Below are 22587 nucleotides of genomic sequence, written 5' to 3' on the forward strand. Positions count from 1 at the left end.
CTTTGTGAACTAGCCCAGGACTTAGGAAAATTAAACTGATTCCCTCCCCCCCTCTGCCCCCCCCCCGTGCTCTTTACATCAGAATGAATTCTAGATGACCTAGATGACGATTAAATATAGAACATGAAACCACAGAAGTACTGGCATAAAAGAAAGCTGAAATTTTTTATAATCTTAGGATACAGAAGACCTTTTAAAGTATAACACATTTAATTTTACAGAATTAATATTTATTTTCTTATGACAGAAATCAGTCAAAATAGAAAAAGGATTATTTCCAAAACGTGCAAGCCGTGCCAAAAGGTTGCTTTTAAGTCAACAGGGTAAATAATCCACTAGAAAAATGGACAAATTGTATGTGTAGTGACTTTGTGAAAGATGCCTCAGAAACGTTGAAAAGATGCCTTATTAACAAAGAATCATTTCAATAATCTCCCTCCTTTATGTTCCATAGAAAATTTCACTTTAAATATAATAATTTGAAATATTTATAAATCCCATTGTAGGGTTTAAAGTAAAACTTTTATTAGATATTCCTACCATCTAATAAGGTTTGATTATCTCAGCTAGCAGGGTCTTTTATTCTAATGTTTTTCTTCTAAATGGGTCAAATTTTGATTTCCTAGTAAACAACTTTTGTTTATTAACTAGTCATAGTGAAGTGACTGTATTTATGTATCATACCCAAACAACATAACCATTTATGAATAATTTTTGGACCTACTATGTTTTCTTATAAAAATAGTAAAAGAAAGTTTTGCTTAACTTTGTTTTTTTGTTTGTTTGTTTGTTTGTTGTTTGTAGGATCCAGCATTCGAACGTTCACTCCATTTTATTTTCTGGTGGAGCCAGTGGATACACTGTCAATTAGAGGCTCTTCTGTTATATTGAACTGTTCGGCATATTCTGAGCCTTCTCCAAAAATCGAATGGAAGAAAGATGGAACTTTTTTAAACTTAGTATCAGATGATCGCCGCCAGCTTCTCCCAGATGGGTCTTTATTTATCAGCAGTGTGGTGCATTCCAAACACAATAAACCTGATGAGGGGCATTATCAGTGTGTGGCCACCGTGGAGAGTCTGGGAACTATTGTCAGCAGGACAGCCAAGCTCACAGTAGCAGGTAAGTTTTGTTAAGTAATGTATTGTATTTTCCAAGTTTTACAAAGAGTAAATCTTGATAAAAGCAGTCTTATCCTAGGCTTGTCATAACTGGTGACAGCAGATATACTCATTTAACAGGTATCGATCAATTGAGCGAGTGTTATGTAGGGCTGGCTTAGTGCTCAAAGCAAACTGGAGCGTTTTTCCACTTTCCCATGAGTTAGATGGCTTCAGACTGCTCAGTATTGAACCAGTTCTTTTTTTCTTTTTAACTTGGGAATGGCAGAGAAAGTTGTGTAGGAAAATTGAGTCACTCTGGTTGCTAACTTTTATCCTACACAGCATAATCTTGGTTCCTTTATGCCTTAAGCATGGAAATGATATTTCATTTTATAAATTATTTAAAAATCCGTAGGATATATATATATATATGTATAAATGTATATATGTGTGTATGTATATATATAAAGTATGCTATGTACTATACACACACATATATATATTAAGGTGAAGAACAAAAAGTTTTAGAGAGAGAAACATTCACTTCCTTTTAGAGCACGCTTATTCTGACAATGATGGAAAATGTAAGAAAAATTAAGGCTCTTGAATAGTAAGATCTGGTTGCTAAATGAGTCAGACCTGTTTTGTGGTGGACACTGGCATTCCTCAGATCCGTGTTTTTCCACTTACATACCAGGTGAAATCGTTAAGTTTTTGTTAAAGTTCACATTGTAGAAAAATGGTTTTGTCTTTAATTCATATTTATGCTCCTGTGGTGACATACTAACATGCGAAAGAAGAATGGGACTGAGGCTTGTCTCCCCTTCATTCCCACTCCTCGGCCATGGTCGCCCACCTCATGCTCACTCGGTGTGTTTGTTCCTTCATTTTAGTCAGAGTGTGATGGCTCTTTTCCTCTTGGGGCCAAATGCTCAAAGTCAAATGCTCAAAGTCCAATTAGAGCGTGATGTAAAGCCACCATAGTTATTTTGTAATCACAGATTGAGGATGGAAAAATAAAAGGAGAGATAAGTCACCCCTTTTGACAATTTATCTTTGCTCTTTTTTCTTTCTTCTTTTCAAAATCGATTTGCCAGGCTTCCTTCAGCATGTCAATAAATAAATTAGCATTATGACTTCCCCTATTCTGTCACTTAGGTCACCTCCTGTTCATCATTTATGTTCGTAACCTGGGCTTCACGTTGACTACTTCCTCTCAGTCACCAAATCCAGTGAGTTCTTGCTTCCTGGTGTCTCTGTGCTCCGATCACGTTCTCCTCCCTGCGCCGCCTCGTCACCCTCGCCACAGCCCTGTAATGGACTGCTGCCCATTCTTCCCTCCTCCGCTCCATTCCCCACACTGTGGCCTGAACACTCCGTCTCACCCCCCAGTGGCTCTCCGGAAACAGCATCAGGGTCATGTCCAAACGGGCCTCTTGAGCCCTTTCATGAGCTGCTTCCACTTCTCCAGCTTCCTTTCTTGTCACTCCTCGCTGCCCCTGCCTCCATCACCACTTTATTCTCTGCCTCTGGCCTTTGCTCATGGCTTGCCCACTGCCTGCTATTCTCCACCTTTCCTCTCTTTCTTCTCCTCTGCTAGGTTTGTCCGTCCTTCCTCTTAGCTTTCTTATCTTTCAGGAAACGGTTTTTGACCTGATATTTAAGAAAACAGGCAATTTTGATACAAGTTGATAAATTCTTTGGCTGCAGACAAGATTCTATAGGAGAGTTGTGTCACCTGCTTTTGGCCTGGGTATCAGGAGGAAGTAATACCTAAACTAAGAGGTGAATAGAAGGTCTTTTTGATAGTGACATAGTATCCATTGCATAGATACACTGAATTATCTGAAGATTCCCTTTTTGATGAACAGTTGCATGGATAAAAATTACCATAGTGAGCAAGCTTTTGCAGATCTTTATCTCTATAGACTAGATTGCTAGACTTAGTAATTCTCCTGATTGCCGGGTCATAGGGTGTATACTTTGTATGTGCGTGTGATTTACAAAGACAGCCCTGGCCTGTGGCACTGCCTCATAATGTTAACCAACCAAAGTGACCCTATGACTGAGCAGTCCCATTGTTACGTATCCGATACTCAAGAGAAAGGAAAAGATAAGCTCCCACAACACTTGTGTGTGAATGTTTATAGCAGCATTGTTCACAATAGCTAGAAAGTGGAAACAACGTACGTGTCTATCAAGTGAAGAGTGGATATCCAAAATGTGGTATATTCATACATGGAATATTATTTGGCAATAAAGAGGAATGAAGTTCTGATATGTACTGCAACATGGATCAGCTTTAAAAACATGCTAAGTGAAAGAAGCCAGTCACAAAAGACCACGTATTGTATGACTCATCTATATGAAATGTCCAGAATAGGCAAATACAGAGCCAGAAAATAGATTGGTGGTTTTCTGGGGCTGGATTTAGGGGGATAGGGCATGGGGAATGGGTACGGGGAATGGGGAATGAGTGCAAGTGACTACAAAGTTTCATTGGGGGATGATGAGAAAATGTTCTAAAATTAGATTGTAGTGATGGTTGCACAACTGTATATATACTAAAAACCATTGAATTTTGTACTTTAAATGGTAACTTTTACAGTATATAAATTGAAATCTCAATAAAACTATTTTAAAAAGATGATAATGCCAGATTTTCATTCTGAATGTTGTTGGTTAGAGTTCTTTGATTGAAAGCAATTGCAAACTGACTCTGGCCAATCAAAAAGGAGAATTTTTGGAAGAATCCTAAGTAGATAGGTCATAGAATTAACTATGACATCTCTTTTTCTTTGGGCTGTCTCATGTCTCCACAGTGGAAAATTTTGTTTTACTGCCTGGGCAGTCCCCTGGCTGTGGGTCTTTTGTGCTCAAAGGTGGGGGGTTGGGTGGTCTATATACATACCTTGTTATTCCTTCTTGGCATCCGCACTCCCATTCTCCCTCTGTTTTCCAGCGGTTCCCCAGAAGCAGCAGGACAACCCGGCCTCCTGCTTTGTGAGCACAGGAAGCTACAGCATTTTCTGCTTTGATCTCACTTATCGGTTCCTCCATCGGCTTTCTCTATTCAGAAACTTTTTGAAATTTCTTGTCTGCTGATTTCCCATATGTTGTTGCAGGTTTATATGTTTAAAAATTACTCATTTTTATGAGACCTAAGGAGTGAGAGTATCTTGACTTTCAAAAAATAGGATAGCTCTTGGTTTCATTTCAGATTCCCTTTCTTCCTTTTGTTAGTTTCTGTGTTTATCTTTGTTATTTCCTTCTAATTTTCTTTCTGGTTTCTAAAGAGTAGATATTTGATTAATTTTGTCTTTATTTTCTTCAAAAATTCTCTTGAAAAAAAATAACAAAAATTTGTAGCACAGCTAGACAACCTGTAATGTATGTCATTTACATATGGACTAATTAACCATCGTAAAACCAGAAGACCCGGAGTCGTTTCTCTTTTAAGTTTGTTAGTCTTTAAAGAAACATCTTGTATTCTGAGTTATGTCAGAATCACTTTTTAGATATTATCGTTAATAATAATAGTAGCTATGTTTGTTGAGTATTTATGTGCCAGGCAATATGCTATATATGATTTATATCAAATATTTAACTGTTTAACAACCCTAGTAGACCTGTTACTGTTCTCATTTTACTGATGGAGAAACTGAGGCTTAGAAGATAAGTAACTTGCCAATGCCATAAAGCCATGAAGTGGTGGAGTTGGGGTTCAGACTGAAATTATGTGACTCCAGAAGTCACGCTCTTCTCAGCCACTGCATTCTGTGGCATATACAGAGTACTTATGACTACATTTATTTGTTAATATTTTGAAATAATTTAAAACTTATGGAACCCATTGCCAGGGTGACATCAAGAAATTCCATGATAGTCATCACTCAAGTTACTCGATGGCTAACATTTCACCTCATCTGCCTTGACACCCCCCAATATTCATGTACCCAGATACTTTTTTTTCTAAATGGTTTGCTGAACCATGAAGTTTAAGTTGCAGATGTTACCCCTACCTAAATACTTCTGTGACTGTTTGCTAAAAACAAGGACATTCTCCTAAATAACCATCCATCAATTTCAGGAAATTAACCTTAATACAATACTACTATTTAACCCATAGATACTGTTCATATTTCACCGGTTCTCTCAATGTTCTTAATGATGAAAGAACAAAAGCAGAAACGTACTCCCCCCACCCCTTCCATTTCTGCTCCAGGATTACGTGTTTTACTTAATACTTGGATCTCTCTAGACGCTTTCAATCGCAAACCATTCTTCTTTTTCCTTGTCTCATTTTGGGTTTTCTGCTTCTCCCCTGTGAATACATTCAGGTTTTGCATTTCGGGGAGGAATATCACAGAAGTGATGCTGTGTTCTTCATGCTTCATATCAGGAAGCATGTGATGTTTTGTTCCAATACTGGTGATGTTAACTGTTATTACTTAGTTAAGATAGTGTGTGCTGTGTTTCTCCACTGTAAAGTTAATAAGTATTTTGTACTTTTATTAATTAATTTTGGGAAGAGATAAATTGATACTTTATAAATGTCCTCTCTCTCATCAAACTTTCACCTACTAGTTTTAGCATCTATTCATGATTCTTTCCTGCATTAATTTTCATTATCCCCGATTTAGACAGAGGAAAACTTGCTTCAGTCTCACTTCTGTGTCCTTTTGATACATCCGTATTATTCTTTGGATACTTCCTTACTTTCTATCACAAGACATTCCAGGCTCATCTTGTACTTTCCCCATTCCAGTCCTACAGTCAGCCATTTCTCCAAGGAGCATTGGTTCCTTGTAGTGGAGAATGGTGTTTAGAAATCAAGGTTAGGTCACCATATGTACGCACTGCCACTGCAGTGACATTGATTCTGGGCTCTGCGGACAAAGCTAGGAGATGTGTGTGTGTGTAATGACTATATGAAATGTGTGTATATCTCACACGTATACATCTATATGTTTATCTATCTACGTTCATGTGTCTATAATTATATAGAACCCGTAAGTTTACACTGATACCTCTATTCTACTCCAATACCATTGATTTTATCCTTCTGCTTTGCCTGATTTGTACCTTGTTTCTCCAGCTGTGAAGAATCTGACTCCAAGTGTCCTTCACACGTGTACTTGTTTGAGCTGTAATCCTGTATGTAGCCAGTTTCCTGACTTAGGGACCTTCTTCTTGATCCTGGTTCCACCATACATGTGGCCATGTGGGCTGACTTGTCCCTGGTCCCCATGACTACATTGTAAAGTAAAATTTAACTACATTTTAATTTCTTTTTTTTTTGTCCAGGTCTTCCAAGATTTGCCAGCCAACCAGAACCTTCTTCAGTTTATGCTGGGAACAGTGCAATTCTGAATTGTGAAGTGAATGCAGATTTGGTGCCATTTGTGAGGTGGGAACAGAACAGGCAGCCCCTTGTCCTGGATGACAGAGTCATCAAACTTCCGAGTGGAGCCCTAGTCATCAGCAACGCGACTGAAGGAGACGGAGCACTTTATCGCTGCGCAGTTGAAAGTGGTGGGCCACCAAAGTATAGTGATGAAGCTGAATTAAAAGTTCTTCCAGGTATTAATTTATTATCAGGACTGACAGTTTTATGTTTATTGATGGGTAAAAATTGTCTGTTAGAATTTTTTTTTATAAACCCTGTTAAATATATGGTGTGACATTGACATCTCTTACCAGGGAGGAAAAAAAGAAAACATAGCAGAAAGATCCACTCTTTAGTGAATGCATTTGTCAGTAAAAGTTTATCGAGTAATAAAGTATATTCAGTGTCTATGGCATTCTTCTTGACCAGGGAAGCATTAGCTCTGTCTTTCGTCAAGCCTCCCCACAGTAGGATACTTCTTACAGTTCTGTTACTTCCCTGTAATACCTCCTTTCTATAATTAGGTCTTTTTACTTGTAAGAAGCAGAGACTCCCTCAGGCTGGTTCATATAAGGGACAGGCAGAGAGGTTACAACACAGCAGCTCACCACACCCCGGGAAGCAAGAGTTCCTGGATCTTTGTAATGCTCCCCATCTAATGTAAACTCAGCTCCTCTTTATGTCTTTCCTTCTCTTTGTGGGGTCTCCCTCTTTCTGCTCCTCCTTATTTTCCTCATAATCTGTTCTGTGTATTTTTTCTCAGCTGTGTAACGTCTTCCCTTTAACTTCTGTCACTTGTAGCTGCTTCATGTGTCACCTTTCAGCTCTATTCCCACTGCTTGGTACCTGATTCTTTCCACACGTCTGATGTTGAATGTGAGTCTGTGAGCATTACTGGACCATCCCCACGTTGTGTGGGCCTGTGGATGGGCTTGCAAAGTGAGACCAACGCGATGAGTAGTGAGTGACTCTGGAGGGTGTCCCTGATGGGACTGGAGCCGTGTTTTCAAATGCAGTTTCTTTCTTTGTCATCATCGTCTCTGCTCTTGTCATTCCTGTCCCAATGTATTCTCAGCTCAGCAGCCAGTTATCTTGAAATGTGTACTAAATCATGTCACTTCTTTGCTCAAAACCTCTTGACGGTGTCCCATCTCAGTGTAATGGTTAAGGTCCTTGGCAGGTAACGCTTTATACAATCTTAGTGCTGCCTCTCTCTCCCACCTGTCTTCTTCCATCTCCTACTTTTCTGTCCCTCACGCTGTGATTGTGGCCCCCTGTGTTTCTAGGACTCCAAACGTGCTCTGTCTGGCTTTAGGGCCTTTCTGCTTACCGTTTTTTCTGCCTGGAGTCCTCTTCCCTCAGATATCTGCCTGACTCACTGTCTTACCACTCTGCTCAGATAAGACTCTCAGGAAAGTCTTCTTGACCACAGCTTAAAATGGCAACCTTCCCCACCTGCTCTAGTGGGGAAGGTGCGGCTTTTACATTTTTGGCTGGTTTGATTCATCCATTTTGAAGACGTGGGTGGGGGTACTTGTCTGATGATGGAGCACTGAATCAGTGAATGGCGGAGTTTGAGAAGGCAGCAGCTCCAGGGTTTGGCAGCCGCAGCCTCCTGGGCCCACGTAGGGGTGAGGCCGAGCGTGCGGGGAGGGGGTCCTGGCCTTTGGCTTCTCAGCTCGGTCCTGTTTCAATAGCAAACATGTCTCGGCCTGTCAGAAATAGGAAGGTCGTTGATTATTACAGTTTCAGGAATCTGATGACGCTGATGAAGATTATGGAAGAGATTCGGACCCTCAGCTAAAAAAATGCAGTCATTTTCCAGAAAAGCTAAAGGTAGGAGGAATTCACAGGAAGATAGTAAGGACTCAAAAGAAAAAGATGTGAAGACCAAGAAGGCTGATTCTCAGTGAGCGGAGGACAGTGACGATGAAAGAGAAGATGACAAAAATGTGCCCCAGCGACGGCAGGCAGCCTCTGAAGCAGCTTCTAAGCACAGAGAGACGCTCATGGAAGGTGTGGGCCGTGAAGAAGAAGAGGGTGAGGCGCCCTCCGGGAGAAACGTCTGGCAGTGATGGAGATTTTCTCCTGGAAGACAACGGTGACAGTGGCTGTGGCAGTTCAAAAAAGAAAAGCAAAAAGATGGTTAAGAAGCACAAACCTGAGAGAAAAGAAGAGAAAATGCTCCAACCCAGGCTACAGGCTACAGTGACACCAAGTCCTGTGAAAGGGAAAGTGGGTCGCCCCGCAACTGCAAAGAAGAAGACAAGGAACCGGAAAGCCCTTCAGAAAAAGGAACATGCGAGCCCTCCACCTGACAAGTCTGGGGAGGGAGGGTCTGAAGACGAAGCCCCGTCTGGGGACGATCACAATCCATGGTGGTTTGGCAGAGATTCTATTTCTAAAAAATGGGGGAAAAAAAAGCTACTTAAGATAGAACACGGTTTTGGCTATGGCTTGACTCATGGGCTTTCAATGCTTTTCTCCTTTTGTTAAAAAGAACATTTCTCTACTTTTTTTTTTTTTTTTTTTTTAAAGTAATTGCAGTTTTTGCAATTGTTTTTAACCTTTTAACCGCAATTACTTTTTTTTTTTTTTTTTTTAAGATTTTATTGGGGAAGGGGAACAGGACTTCATTGGGGAACAGTGTGTACTTCCAGGCCTGTTTTTTTTTCCAAGTCAAGTTGTTGTCCTTTCAATCTTAGTTGTGGAGGGTGCTGTTCAGCTTCAAGTTGTTTTCCTTTCAGTCTTAGTTGTGTCGGGCGCAGCTCAGCTCCAGGTCCAGTTGCCGTTGCTAGTTGCAGGAGGCGCAGCCCACCATCCCTTGCGGGAGTTGAACCGGCAACCTTGTGGTTGAGAGGATGCGCTCCAACCAACTGAGCCATCCAGGAGCTCAGCGGCAGCTCAGCTCAAGGTGCCGTGTTCAATCTTAGTTGCAGGGGGCAGAGCCCACCATCCCTTGCGGGACTCGAGGAATTGAACTGGCAACCTTGTGGTTGAGAGCCAATGGGCCCATGTGGGAATCGAACCGGCAGCCTTCGGAGTTAGGAGCATAGAGCTCCAACCGCCTGAGCCACCGGGCCGGCCCCCCATTTCTCTACTTTTTAAAAAGAAAACTACTGTATGTTTAATTCACCTTTTTGTCTATTGGTCTTCTCTTTGCCATAATCCTCTCTCTCGCCCCCTTTCCAACGAAAGCCATGTCAAATTAATCACTGGATTGACTACTTCATTTTTTATTTTTAATAGAAGTACTTCATTTTTTATTTTTAATAGAAGATATACCACAGTTGTAAAGCAGTAAGACTTGAGTGAACACTATGGAAATTTGCTTTTTTGCTAAATGGTAGCAAGTTGAGCAGTAATCAAAAGACAGGTTTTAGTTAAAAATTATTGCTTCTTTCTTTACTTGGACTTTTGAAAAACTCAATTATCTAATACAAGTTTATATATTTGTATATGTAAGTATAGATGTCTAAAAAAGTCATGACTTTAAACTTCCACTGATGAGGCAGGTGGGAGAAAAAGATGAATTCTGAATTGTTACTAAAAGTATTCATATTTTTTACTTTGAGCCCAGAGAAGCGAATGGGGTTACCTGGCCTTGTTTAAGGGTGTGGTTTTTTCCTCTTAATGTCATCACTTTTTGTCTCAAAGAGACAGAGCCAGTGATCTTTTACCTTGCTACAGTCTTTAAGGAACGTATAAAAGAAAAAAAGGGGGTGGGCACCAAAACTTAAACAACTCTTGATTTCCTACTTCATTCTCTAATGATTCGTGTTTTAAAATATATGTGTATCTATTCTGTTTCTTGGATAAAATTTTATCAAGGATCAAAAAAAACCAGAATCCTAGAATTTAAATGGCAAGATCTTTGCAGCACAGTGGATTTCTTCTCAAACTGACAAAGTTTAGGTTTTAAGCAAATAAAGTACCAGTTAGTGTGAAACCCATTCACAAAGAAAAACCCCCCAAAGCGCAACAATTCCCATCCTACTCCCCAGGCTTTCTCCTTCCCCTTTCATTTTACTTCAGAAAATACCGCGGTTTGACATACTACATATTTTATTTGTTGTTTCTCCCCGTTAGTATGTAAGCTCAGTGTGGGCAGAGACTTCTGTCTGATGCCAATAATGGTAACTGGTAGAAAGAGGCCAATAAATATTTGTTCAAATTTGTTTCTATCAAAATTCAAATAATTCAAGGTGTGTGTGTGTGTGACAGAGAAAGAGAGAGAGAGAGAGAGAGAGAGAGAGAGAGATTTTGCCATACAGCAGTGTCTTCCAACCTACTTCTTCACTTGCTTCAACATGGCAGAGCTCATATTTCTTCTTTATATCGGGGTAGCATTCCAGCAAATCCTCTAAACCAGATCCAAGGAAACAAGATTCTCAGTATCAAATATGAGCCACCACCCAATATCTGCAACAAACACAAAGGACCAAATGTTTTCATTGTTTAAACTTGTGCCAAGCATAGCCTTCTTGAATAATGCAAACTGCTGATCTATAGAATTTTGGGGAAGACATTGTTTTTGGTATGTTGTTTACGAGGCACGGGTGGGTTGATGGCAGTCGTAGAAGCATGTTTTATGGTTGGTTACAGAGGGGAGAGCAGGTTAATGTCAGCCCTAGGAGCAAGTGATTCTGTCTGTTGTTGAATGGCTGACTTTTAAAGCCTGAGGCTGTCGCTGATTGGTTGGCTCCAAAGGCATGGTCACTGAAGTGAATTGTCACTGATCTATTAGACAATGTTTACTTGTTACCATGGCTACAGAACTGTCCTTTGGTTACACAAGTTTAAAGCAGCTATGGTGGTGGTTTAAACGTTCTATGGCTATAGAACGTCTTTTCCTAAGAGTATGGGAACAGAAGTCACATCTCTTTGCCTGAGAATGGTCTTTTTCCTCAAAACTTAGCACTAGAAATATAACCCCCTCAGTATTAGAGAACCCCATCTTTTACCCCTAAGGGCGTGGCTGTTTCATATGTCCGTAAAGGACAACTGTATAAAGTGAACACACATAGTGGTAGCCTGATAGTTCTGCCATTATAAAATCAGAGGATTGACAGACGAAGTGAACAAGTTAAAGAGGTGAAACTCGGAAAGCTTTTAAGAAGTAACATGGGTACAGGGAAAGAAAGGAAACCTCTTATGGTGAGTGGGGATGCTGCTGCTGAGAGCCCTGGGCCTGCTCAGTCTTTCCTCTGTTTGCACCACCCAGGAGGCATTTCCTTTTTCCTATTTTTCAAAGGGAAGGGTTCATGTCAAATCTCCCTCAGTTAACTAGTACGCACCTTGAAGACAGGACCTGTAACTTACCATCTTGAAGGCCAGAGAGCCTTCAAGAGTGCAGCACTTTTGCACATAGAAGTTATTTAAGAAATGTTTGCTAATTTAAAGGGAATTTCCTTATGTCATTTTTGCCAAAAATATTTCGTTACATAAAGCCACAGAGACTGAGTAGGAATTTGCCATTCCTCGTTATTAAAGTGGTAAAGTGCTTTCTTAATCATTGCCTTTTATTTAAATGTTTTTGTTTTTAGATCCTGAGATCACATCAAACTTGGTGTTTTTGAAACAACCTTCTTCCTTAGTCAGAGTCATTGGTCAGAGTGCAGTATTGCCGTGTGTTGCTTCGGGACTTCCTGTTCCAACCATTAGATGGATGAAAAATGAGGAGGCGCTTGACACAGAAAGGTAATATTGTCTGCCTAAAAGCCTTTTCCAGCCTTAGCTGGAGACTTGGTCTAATCTTATTTGGGACTGTTGATTAATAAAAATGGTTATCTACCTTAGTTTTATTTAAACACATCATAATGCTCATTTATCATCCTTAAAAATATGTTTATATTCTGTATATGGTTAGGATGTTTAAAGAAAAAATGCTCTCAAAAGATTAAGGGATGATTATTCCATTTGTTCTTTCCGAGCTGCAGTATACGTAGCTTAAGGGCTCAGGCCCTCCTTCCCTAAATTATTGCAAGAGTTTCTTGTCCTGACTAGCCTGAGACTTCTTACTCACTCTTATGTGTATTTCGTTGATAGTAGTTTTTTTCCTTAAACACTAAAGGAAGATGTATTTCTCATCCTTTTGTTTTTGATTTTTAAAAAAATGAGACCAGCCTTCTTTTATGATCACAAATTCTTCATCTTCCACAAAAGCCTTTTCTGTTAACATCCATTACCATGTCATCCATCCCATTCCCTCATTAATTCCTTATGGTCTGGATAGTTTTCTCAGTTATATTCTGATAAGAGAACTAGGTGGTGATGGTGATGGTGGTGGTGGTGGTTGTTAGGTATGTTTTGTTTCCAAAACATGTTATCTTGTGCATTGTCGGATGTTTAGTAACATCCCTGGCCTCTACCCACTCAATGCCAGTAGCACTCCCAAGTTGTGACAACCGAAACTGTTTCTAGGTAGTGCCAGATGTCCCTTGGGGGACAATGTTGTCCCCAGTTGAGGACCACTGTTCTAGAGCAGTCCTGTCCAATAGCAATATGATGCAAGCCATATATATGTATCAGGGATGCCACACAAATGTATACACATGACTTGTATTCATCTTTTGTTATCGGTATGTATTATTACAATTTTAATACAGTTTTTTCCTTTCTTAAAATGTGTATACATTTTTTTGGCATCCTGTCGGTGTGTGTGGGGGTGTGTATGGTGTGATCAAACAATATGGTGAATGTTTAAATTAAAAAAATTTATTACAGTAAAAGACACATTGCCATTAATCCCCCTCTAACTACCCATGTCGTTTTGAACACACTTATCCCATTGTTCTTGCCACTTTCTGAAGCAGTTCTGGAAATCCTCTTTCGTGAGTATCTTTAGTTGTGCTGTCATGGTTGCCTCGGTGTTCTGAGTTGATTCAAAACGTTTCCCTTTCCTGGTCATTTTGACTTTGGGGAAGAGCCAGAAGTTGCATGGTGCCAGATCCAGTGAATAAGGTGGATGATGACACACTGTAATGTTTTTATTGAATAGAAATCGCCATAGCAGAAGCGATGGGTGACATGGAGCCTTTCCATTGTGATTACAAAATACGGTGAATATTGCTGCCAAGTGCCATCCAACGGAAAGGCAGGGATCTTCAACATGGGAAGTGGCGCGACGAACCTTAGTAACAGTGTGTGAGAGGTTTCAACTTGTTCAGTGCTGTCAGTCGGGTATGAGTTATGGTTGAGGGGTGTGTTTCAAAGTGTGCTATAAATTATCCTCCATCGTGACAATGCTCTGTGTCACACATCTCTTCTGGTATACAGCAATTTCTGTCAAATAAAAAACATTACGGGGGGACCGGATGGCTCAGTTGGTTAGAGCGCGAGCTCTGAACAACAGGGTTGCCGGTTCGATTCCCACATGGGCCAGTGAGCTGTGCCCTTCACAACTAGATTGAAGACAATGAGCTGCCACTGAGCCTCCGGAGGGGCGGCTGGATGGCTCAGTTGGTTAGAGCACGGGCTTTCAACAAGGTTGCCGGTTCAATTCCCACATAGGATGGTGGGCTGCACCCCCTGCAACTAAAGATTGAAAACAGCAACTGGATGTGGATCTGAGCTGCGCCCTCCACAACTAGAGTGAAGGACAACTACTTGGAGCTGATGAGCCCTGGAGAGACACAATGTTCCTCAATATTCCTCAATAAAAAAATTTAAAAATATATATAAAACACATCATGGTGTGTCCTCATCCACCTTATTCACCGGATCTGGCACCATGCAACTTCTGGCTCTTCCCCAAACTCAAAATGATTCAGGACATGGAGGCAGCCACGACAGTGCAACTGAAGACACTCAGGAAAGAGGACTTCCAGAAAGTGGCATAAATGATGGGATACGTAAGTGTGTTCAAAGCGAGGAGGAGTAGGATTAATGGCAATGTGTCTTTTACTGTAATAATTTTTTAATTTAAACATTTACCATATTTTTTGATCACACCTCATACATATAATTTTTAAATTTTCTGGTAGCTTCATTAAAAGCGTAAGAAGTCCTCATGCACTACTAAATACAGTAATAACAATTTGCACAATGTATCAGTTAAAGTGAAATGTAGTTCTACCAATACAATGAAGTTTGTGTTCAGTGCTGCTTCAGCTTTTACATTTAAATAAAAATGAAATAAAATTAAAAATTCAGTTCCTCAGTGATTCTAGCCACATTTCAAGTGTCAATAGCCACATGTGGCTAGTGGCTATCCGTTTGGACAGAGCAGGTCTAGAGTTTCTCAGTCGAGTAATCCAAAGTTAAGTAGACAGTCTTAATTTGTATAGTTCAGTAACCGACATGGAAAGGGATATCTATCTGTCTAGTCAGCTTGGTGACCAATCTTCAGTGATCAGTGGGGATAACAGAATACAATCAGATTGTTTCTCACATGTTCCGTTGGCAAAACTGATGGTATCATCTCCAATAGCACCTGATTTCTTTGTCAGCACCCGTACAGGCACAACTTCTGCCTGTATTTTCATTCCTTTCTTCCCACTCTTTTCCCAACTAAATATTATGCAAAGAATTTGTAAGACTTCAAGGGAATTTTTTTAACTTATGCTAATAAACATAGGGAACATTAAAATAGGGGATGGAAATGTCAGCCTTTTAGAGAAGAAATTTTTATTAGCTACATGTTAGAAGAAAATCTTTATCAGGAACAGGAAAGCTGAAATAGGTTATTTTAAAAACTTTAATATTTTATTATTATAGAAGGAAATTCTGAAGATGTATGAAATATAGGAGTTGCTTTCTTATATAAGAAATAAAAGTGAGGATTTCTATGGTTCTCATTTGTTTATTCAAGAATCAGTCCAACAAATATTTATTGACTACTGATTGTTAGACACTGTTCTAGGTACTGGGGACAGACTAGTGAGCCAAATAGAGTTTTTGGTCTTAAGGACCTCATATTCTAGTGGAGAAGACTCAGAAAATCATCATACAAACATACAAAACTTCAGCTTATGATACGTGCTGTGAAGAAAACTAAGACAAAGTACGTGATGGATGCCAAGAGAGGTACAGGTGAATGCTGTTGTATACAGTGTCTTAGAGAATTGTTTTAGAGTTCTCGGACCAGGGTCTCGGTGGGACAGAGGTATAGGAGTCCTGGGAGGAATGTTCCACATCCTCCTTTCAGGTTACATCAAATTGTTGCATTTGATTTTATTCAAAGATATTTCTGAGGGGAAGTATTTTTTTATTTATTAAATGTATTGAGGTGACATTGGTTAGTAAAATTATATAGGTTTCAAGTGCACATTTCTATAATACTTCATCTATATATTGCATTGTGTGTTCACCATCCAGAGTCAGTTCTCCTCCCATCACATATGTGGCAAGTGTTTTTTAATTAAATCAAATGTGGATATGTCATGGCTAGTAATATTCCTCTGAATTTTAAGGATAAATCAGGAGACCTTTAAGATTGAGTAGACTGTTTTCTACCTTGATTTCTCTTCTTCATACTTGGGTTATGTGGTAGAAAAGTTGGAGAAGTGTTGCTTGATATATCCCTGTCTCGGGAAGTTTCAGAACAATACAAGAGTAGGACGGTGTTGGTGGTGTTCACATAGGTATTTATTTCCAGACCCTCGCACGGTGCTTGGCATATAACAGGGCAGGGAGCATGGTGACCAATTTATTGTGGTTGAATGCTTGAATGTAGTATAGGAAAATCTAAGTGCATGGAACGCAGAAGTGCTTCAGGTTAGACGTTGGTAATTACTCAAAATATCTTTGTTTCAGCGGAGCCTTGTGTGCTACGTACATGGACCTTAGCTAGTTATTTAGACTCTAAATTGGAAAGAAATTTAGAAATTGAAAGAAAAAATGGCTAGAAATCCAAATAGTACTGGCCCGGCTCTAGTAAAAATCTTAAATTATTAGCCATCTTTCTCTATTATTAATCTTAAGACATCTTTGAAAATAAATATTTTAAAATATTATCACAGCTTTTATAAATGTCTTAAGAATTGATATACTTACTTAATCTTTGATGAAATTTGTTCAGATTCCTATCAAACATAGCTATTGAAGGGGTGGTAGTGGAGGAAATGTATCCCATTCATTGAGTAGTTTTATTTTAAGTTTTTAAAGGGAGAGAATCCATAAAATAGAAATGCTAAAGTGCAAGGTGATTGACAGCAAAATGTAATTTAGTAATCAAATAATGTTATGTTTGAGGAATGATAGATCAGAACCCAGCCGCAAAGGAACAGGTTATAGTTATAAAAATGCTTAATGTTATTAGAATTGACAGTAGTAGAAAAATTAGATTACTTAAAAAACAAATGGAGGACTTCCTTTCTAGGAAGATGGAGTAGATGTATTTTTCCCTATTTTTCCCACTAAGTACAACTAAAAACCATGGAAATTATATATAAAACAACATAAGAAGAGTCTAAAAGGTGGAGAGAGGAAGATTGACTGGCTAGGGAACTTGGCACCCAAGGAACAACGTGATAGTACATTCCCTGAGTTTTGTTTTTGCTTCATATATGCCAGCTTAACCTGAAGAAGCTGGTAACCTGCAAACACCAACAGGTACATACAGAAAAGCTCTGACAAAAAAGTGTATTCTCTCTAGCCAAAGGACCAGGAAAGGGACAGCCTAGTGAGACAAAAACTGTCCAACTATAATCCCTCCTATTCCAGCCAAACACCATAGAAGAAACTGGCCCCACCCTCCCCCATGCCAGCAAAGGCCAAGTGGGAAGCCTAGACTTCCACCCTCGCCAGGTTGTAATGAGGTACCCCAGCTTCCCTGCTGCATGAGTAGTGAGCCAGGACTTTCATCCCAACCAGGCAGTGTCAGTGACCACGTCAGGGAGCCTGACTTTCATCCTACCCCACAGTAAGAGACACCTCTTTCCTTCCCTACAGGGATGGTATCAGAGGAGGACTAGTGGAGAGTCAGAACTTTCGCCACTGTGTGGTATTGAGCCACCCCTAATCCTTAACCCCCACCCCCACAGTGTCAGTGAATGCTGGGTGGGCAATAGTAATAGGCGCTTTTGCTGCGCCCAGCCAGGGGGCAGTATCATTGGAGGCCTGATGGGGAGCCAGACTCCTAACCCTGCTAAGGAGTAATGAAGAGCCCCCCCTCCCCCCCGCTTCCCCGTAGGGATTAGTGGAGTGGGGAACCTGGACTTCTGCCTCCACCTGACAGTGATGAGAGGGCACTTCCTCACTCCTCTGCTACAACAGTGTCAGAAGAAGGCAGCTGGAGCAAAAGGCTCAGTGAGATCCAGTCTCATAACATGATACCCCAAATAACCAGACTTCAATTGAAAATCACTTATCGTACTAAGAACCAGGAAAATCTCAAATGAGAAAAGACAACCAATAGATGCCAACACGGAGACAACAGATTTTAAAGCAAGCATCATAAAAATGCTTCAGTGAGCAATTACACACACATTGGAAACAAATGAAAAAAAAGAACAACTCAGCAAAGAAATAGTCTCCTCAAAGAAACAGAAGATTTAAAGAAACACTAAATCAAAAATTTTGAATCTAGAAATAATCAAATTTAACTCAGTAAATGGGCTCAGCAGCAGACTCGATGGGACAGAGGAAAGATTCAGCGAACTGGAAAAAAGAGAGAAGATACAAATGATCAGTATTAGGACTAAAACGGGGAATGCCAGTACAGACCCTGCAGATATCCAGAGGATAATAAAGGAATATTATAAACAACTATACACATGTAGACTAGACAACTTAGACAAAATAAACCACTTCCTCCAAAATACAAACTACCATATCTAACCTAATATGAAATAATTTGAATAGCCCTCTAACTGTTAAGGAGATTGAATTTGTAATTATTAAACTCCCCCCAAAAAAGAAGTCTTGAGGCCCAGATAGTTTCACTACAGAATTCTGCCAACATTAAATGAAGATTTAACACAAATTCTATACAATCTCTCCAGAAAATAGAGGAGAAAGAATTAAAACTAGTATTACCCCAATACTAAAACGAGACAAAGATAGTACAAAAAAGGAAAACTACAGACCAATATCCCACCCCAAGAATATAAACAAAATTCTTAAAATATTATCAAATAGAATTCAGCAATATATAAAAAGCATGTATACCATGACCAAGTAGGGTTTATTCCAAGGATGCAAAACTGGCTTAGTGTTTCAAAATTAATGTAATACACCATATTGACAAATTAATGAAAAAACCTACATGATCAAATTAATCAGTGGAGAAAAAGCATCTGACAAAATTCTGCTCTCATTCATTATTTTAAAAAACCCTCAGAAAAGAACATCTAAAAAAAAATAGAAATAAATAAAACCCTACAGCATTATGTTTAATGCTGAAAGATAATACTTTCCCCTTAAGATCAGGGACCAGTGAAGGAAGTTCACCGTCATAGTGCTGGACATTCTCACCGGTTCAATAAGGCAAGAAAAAGAAAAGGCACACAGATTAGAAAGGAAGAAATAAAACAGTTCCTATTTACAGATGATATGTTTGTCTACATAGAAAATCCCAAGGAATTCACAAAATTTCTTAGAAGTAAGATATGAGTTCAGCCAGGTTGCAAGATACAAGATAAACATAAAAATTAGTTTTAGATATTAGCAGTGAGCATGTGAACACTGAAATTACAAATACAATAGCATTTACATTCACTCACAAAAAATTGAAATAACAAAACCTGTTCGATTTATATGCTAAAAATTAGAAAATGCTAGTAAAAGAAATCAAAGAAGATCTAAATAAATGGAGAGACACACTATGTTCATGGATTGGACAACTCAACATAGTTAAGATGTCAGTTCTCTTGAAATTGATACACAGATTAACTCAATTCCTGTCAAAATCCCAACAGTCTTTTCTATATAGAGAAGATTATTCTAAAACTTAAATGAAAAAGGAAAGGAACTGAAGTAGTTAAAACAATTTTTTTTTAAATGAGACGACTCAGTCTACCTGATTTCAAGACTTATTATATAGCTACAGTAATCAAGACTGTATGGTGGTGATGGAGAGGTAGACACATATATCAGTGAAATAGAGAATCCAGAGAGAGACCGATAGACCCACACAAAAGTGCCCAGCTAAATTTTGACAAAGGTGCAAAAGCTATTTAGTGGAGGAAAGAGCCTTACCGAACGGCAAAATACAATTTTAGAAAAGAAACAAAATCAAGATCTAGGGCTAGGCCAGGGTTCTTAGATTTGATACCAAAGGCACAATGCATAAAAGGAAAAATTGAAAATTGGATTTCATCACAATTAAAATCTTGTTCTATGGAAGACTCTGTTGAGGGGATAAAAAGGTAAGCTACCTAGAGAATATATTTTCAAACCTTGTCTTCAACAAAGGACTAGTATCTAAAATGTATAAAGATCTCTCAAAATTCAACAGTGAAAACAAGCGTATAATCCAACTAGACCATGGGCAAAAGGCATGAATAGATGTTTCACTGAAAAAGATATACAGATGGCAAATAAGCACAAGAAAAGTCATTTAACATCATTAGCCATTAGGGAAATGCAAATTAAAACTGCAATGAGATACCACTAACATACCTATTGGAATGGCTAAAATTTTTAAAAAATGGTTAACACCAAATGCTGTCAAGGCTGTGCAGAAATGGGATCACTCTGATATTGCAGGCAGGAATGTGCAGTGGTACAGCCTCTCTGAGAAACTGGTTGGCAGTTTCTTCAAACACTTAACCTTGCGACTACCATATGATCTAACATTTACACTCTTGGGCATTTATGCTATAGGAATGAACTTATGTTCACACAAAAACCTGGCCATGTATATTTATAGAAACTTAATTTATAATAGCACCAAACAACCCACAAGTACTTCATTGAATGAATGGTTCAACTATGGTGTGTCCCTACTGTGGAATTACTTCTAGGCAATAAAAGGAATGAACTATTGATCCGTGCAATACCCTAGACGAATCTCTGGAGAATTATACTGAGCGAAAGAGGCCAATCCCCAAAGGTTACATACTGTGTGATTCTATTTGTGTAACATTCTTCTTGAAATGACAGAATTACTGAAATGGAGAACAGATTAGTGGTTGCCAGGGTTTAATGAGGGGAGTGGGAGCAGAAGGGAAATGGGTGAGGCTGTAAACAGCGGTGGTGCTGAAAGTACCTATCAGTGTTCTGATGTTGTGTGTAGTTTTATAAGGTGTTACCACAGGGAAACCCAGTAACAGGCACATGGGATCTCTGTATTATTTCTTAGACCTGCATGTGAATCTGCAGTTACCTCAAAATGAAAAGTTGAAAGAAAAAATATGAGAGAACAAATTTTGTGCCAGAGAGTATATAAGACGTAGCTTTCACCGACGCTTCCTGTTGTGCTGTGTCTGAGTGTCTAAGAAGTTCCTTCGTGCTCTAGGTCTTACTAGTTAGTGTCTGTCCTCTCCAGCACTTATGGATCCTCTTTGCAAATTTGCCCTCTCCATTGGCTCCTTGCCTTTTGCCCCTAAAAAGGCTTACCTCTCTCCCACTCACATAACAACACGCAGAAGACCTAGGGTAGAAAAGCAGTTGTCCTCTTGCTTTCCCCTTCACACTCACTGCCCCAGCCTTTACTCTTCTTTGACACCTGTTTCTTTCTCAGCTTCTCTGTCCAGTCATCTATCTCCTCCTAAATATCTCTGAAATCCATTTATGATGCTACCCCCTAATTCTAAGCTACTGTCATCTGTCCCTTTAATCACTGCAGTAGCCTCTGAATTGTTCTTCCCACCTCATTCCAAATGCATCTTCATGCTCCTGTCAGACCAGTCTTTTCAAGTCTCATCACGTCACTGTCAACCCCCTACCCACTTTTTAAAATGTTTAATGGATTTCCAATGTTTTTAGCTTAAGGACTCAAATTGTTAAACTGGCTTTCAAAGCCCGGTGTGGTCTGGCTCCATCCTCATCTTTCGCTTTCCTTCTCTCTTACCCCTGCCACACTGGTTATTTTCAGATCCCTAAATGCAGCGTGATCCTTTCTGCCACATTTCCTTTGCACGGGCTAGTCTTTCTTTCTGAAATCTCTTTCTCCCCCTCCTTATGTTACCTCCCACTCGTTCTTCAAATCTCAGCTCAAGGATTACTTTGGTCAGGAGCATCTCTCTGTTCTAATTTCCTGACAGGTTCTTTGGGTTTACCACTTTGTAGAATTAGCATCATTTGTGTCTTTCCCACTGAGCCGCACTTCAGCGCTGACTGTGTGTTTGCTCACTGCTGCAAATTTCCCCTGACACTTAGGTGCACCAGTGGCTATTCGGTAACTGAATGAATAAATCCCTCTCCTTACCCTCGTCATCCCGCTCTTTTCAAGAGTGGTCAGTACTTTTTGCCTTCTCTTTACCCCTGTCATTACTGCTATTCATCTCTTTCTCTTTAATTCTGGACCATTACAGTAACTGTACAACCAAATTCCTGCTCCTAATCTTTCTCCCCCTCCTCTTGTTTCTTCACTAAATCTGATCATGTTATTCATCTGCTTAAAAGCTTTCCCCTTTGGCCAAAAAAAATAGGTCTGCTTAGGACACCAAGTTCTCCGAGACTGGCCCCAGCTACTCAGTCTCTCTCTCTCTCTCTCTCTCTCTCTCTCTCTCTCTCTCTCTCTCTCTCTCTCTCTCTCTCTCTCACACACACACACACACACACACACACACACACACACACACACTATGTTCACTACACTCAGCTTAATTTGGTCCATTGACCATGCATACTTTTTCACATACTGTTTCTTTTGCCTACATTTTTGAAAATTGGAGTTCTAAAGGCTTGCTTGCCATTTTACTATAAGCCATCATATAGTTATGTGAACAGGTTAAATGAATTCTGACAATCTAATGGGCACTTTTCCTCCCCGGCTTCTTTTAAGGGGAATAACATCAACTCCATTAAGAAAGATTGACTTTTACTGTGCTGGCCCTCAGATATGGCAAATAAGAGGCATAGCAAATATTAGGAATATTTTTAGTATAATTATTAGATACTAATTACTGTATCTCCATTTCAAAAGTACCATACCAACTAGTATTTCAAGTTATATTCCTCTCAGCTGGGTGTCACATATTTTTGTTG

At 39.5% G+C, this 22587-nt stretch overlaps 1 protein-coding gene and 1 pseudogene across 8 annotated transcripts in view; both read left to right on the forward strand.

The window, feature by feature from the left end:
* The window catches only part of NEO1 (neogenin 1), a 213742-nt gene that overhangs the window by 63768 nt on the left and 127387 nt on the right, over positions 1 to 22587 (forward strand). For all 8 annotated transcript variants that reach the window (XM_033107554.1, XM_033107561.1, XM_033107562.1 and 5 more), the window contains exons 2-4: positions 805 to 1122; positions 6411 to 6686; positions 12039 to 12192. In XM_033107554.1, the coding sequence (XP_032963445.1) occupies positions 805 to 1122; positions 6411 to 6686; positions 12039 to 12192 (748 nt within the window). The remainder of the gene's footprint in view (positions 1 to 804; positions 1123 to 6410; positions 6687 to 12038; positions 12193 to 22587) is intronic.
* On the forward strand, positions 8195 to 8988 carry LOC117024077 (nuclear ubiquitous casein and cyclin-dependent kinase substrate 1-like; annotated as a pseudogene).

Source organism: Rhinolophus ferrumequinum, chromosome 6, assembly GCF_004115265.2.
Source record: "Rhinolophus ferrumequinum isolate MPI-CBG mRhiFer1 chromosome 6, mRhiFer1_v1.p, whole genome shotgun sequence".
NCBI lineage: Eukaryota > Metazoa > Chordata > Mammalia > Chiroptera > Rhinolophidae > Rhinolophus > Rhinolophus ferrumequinum.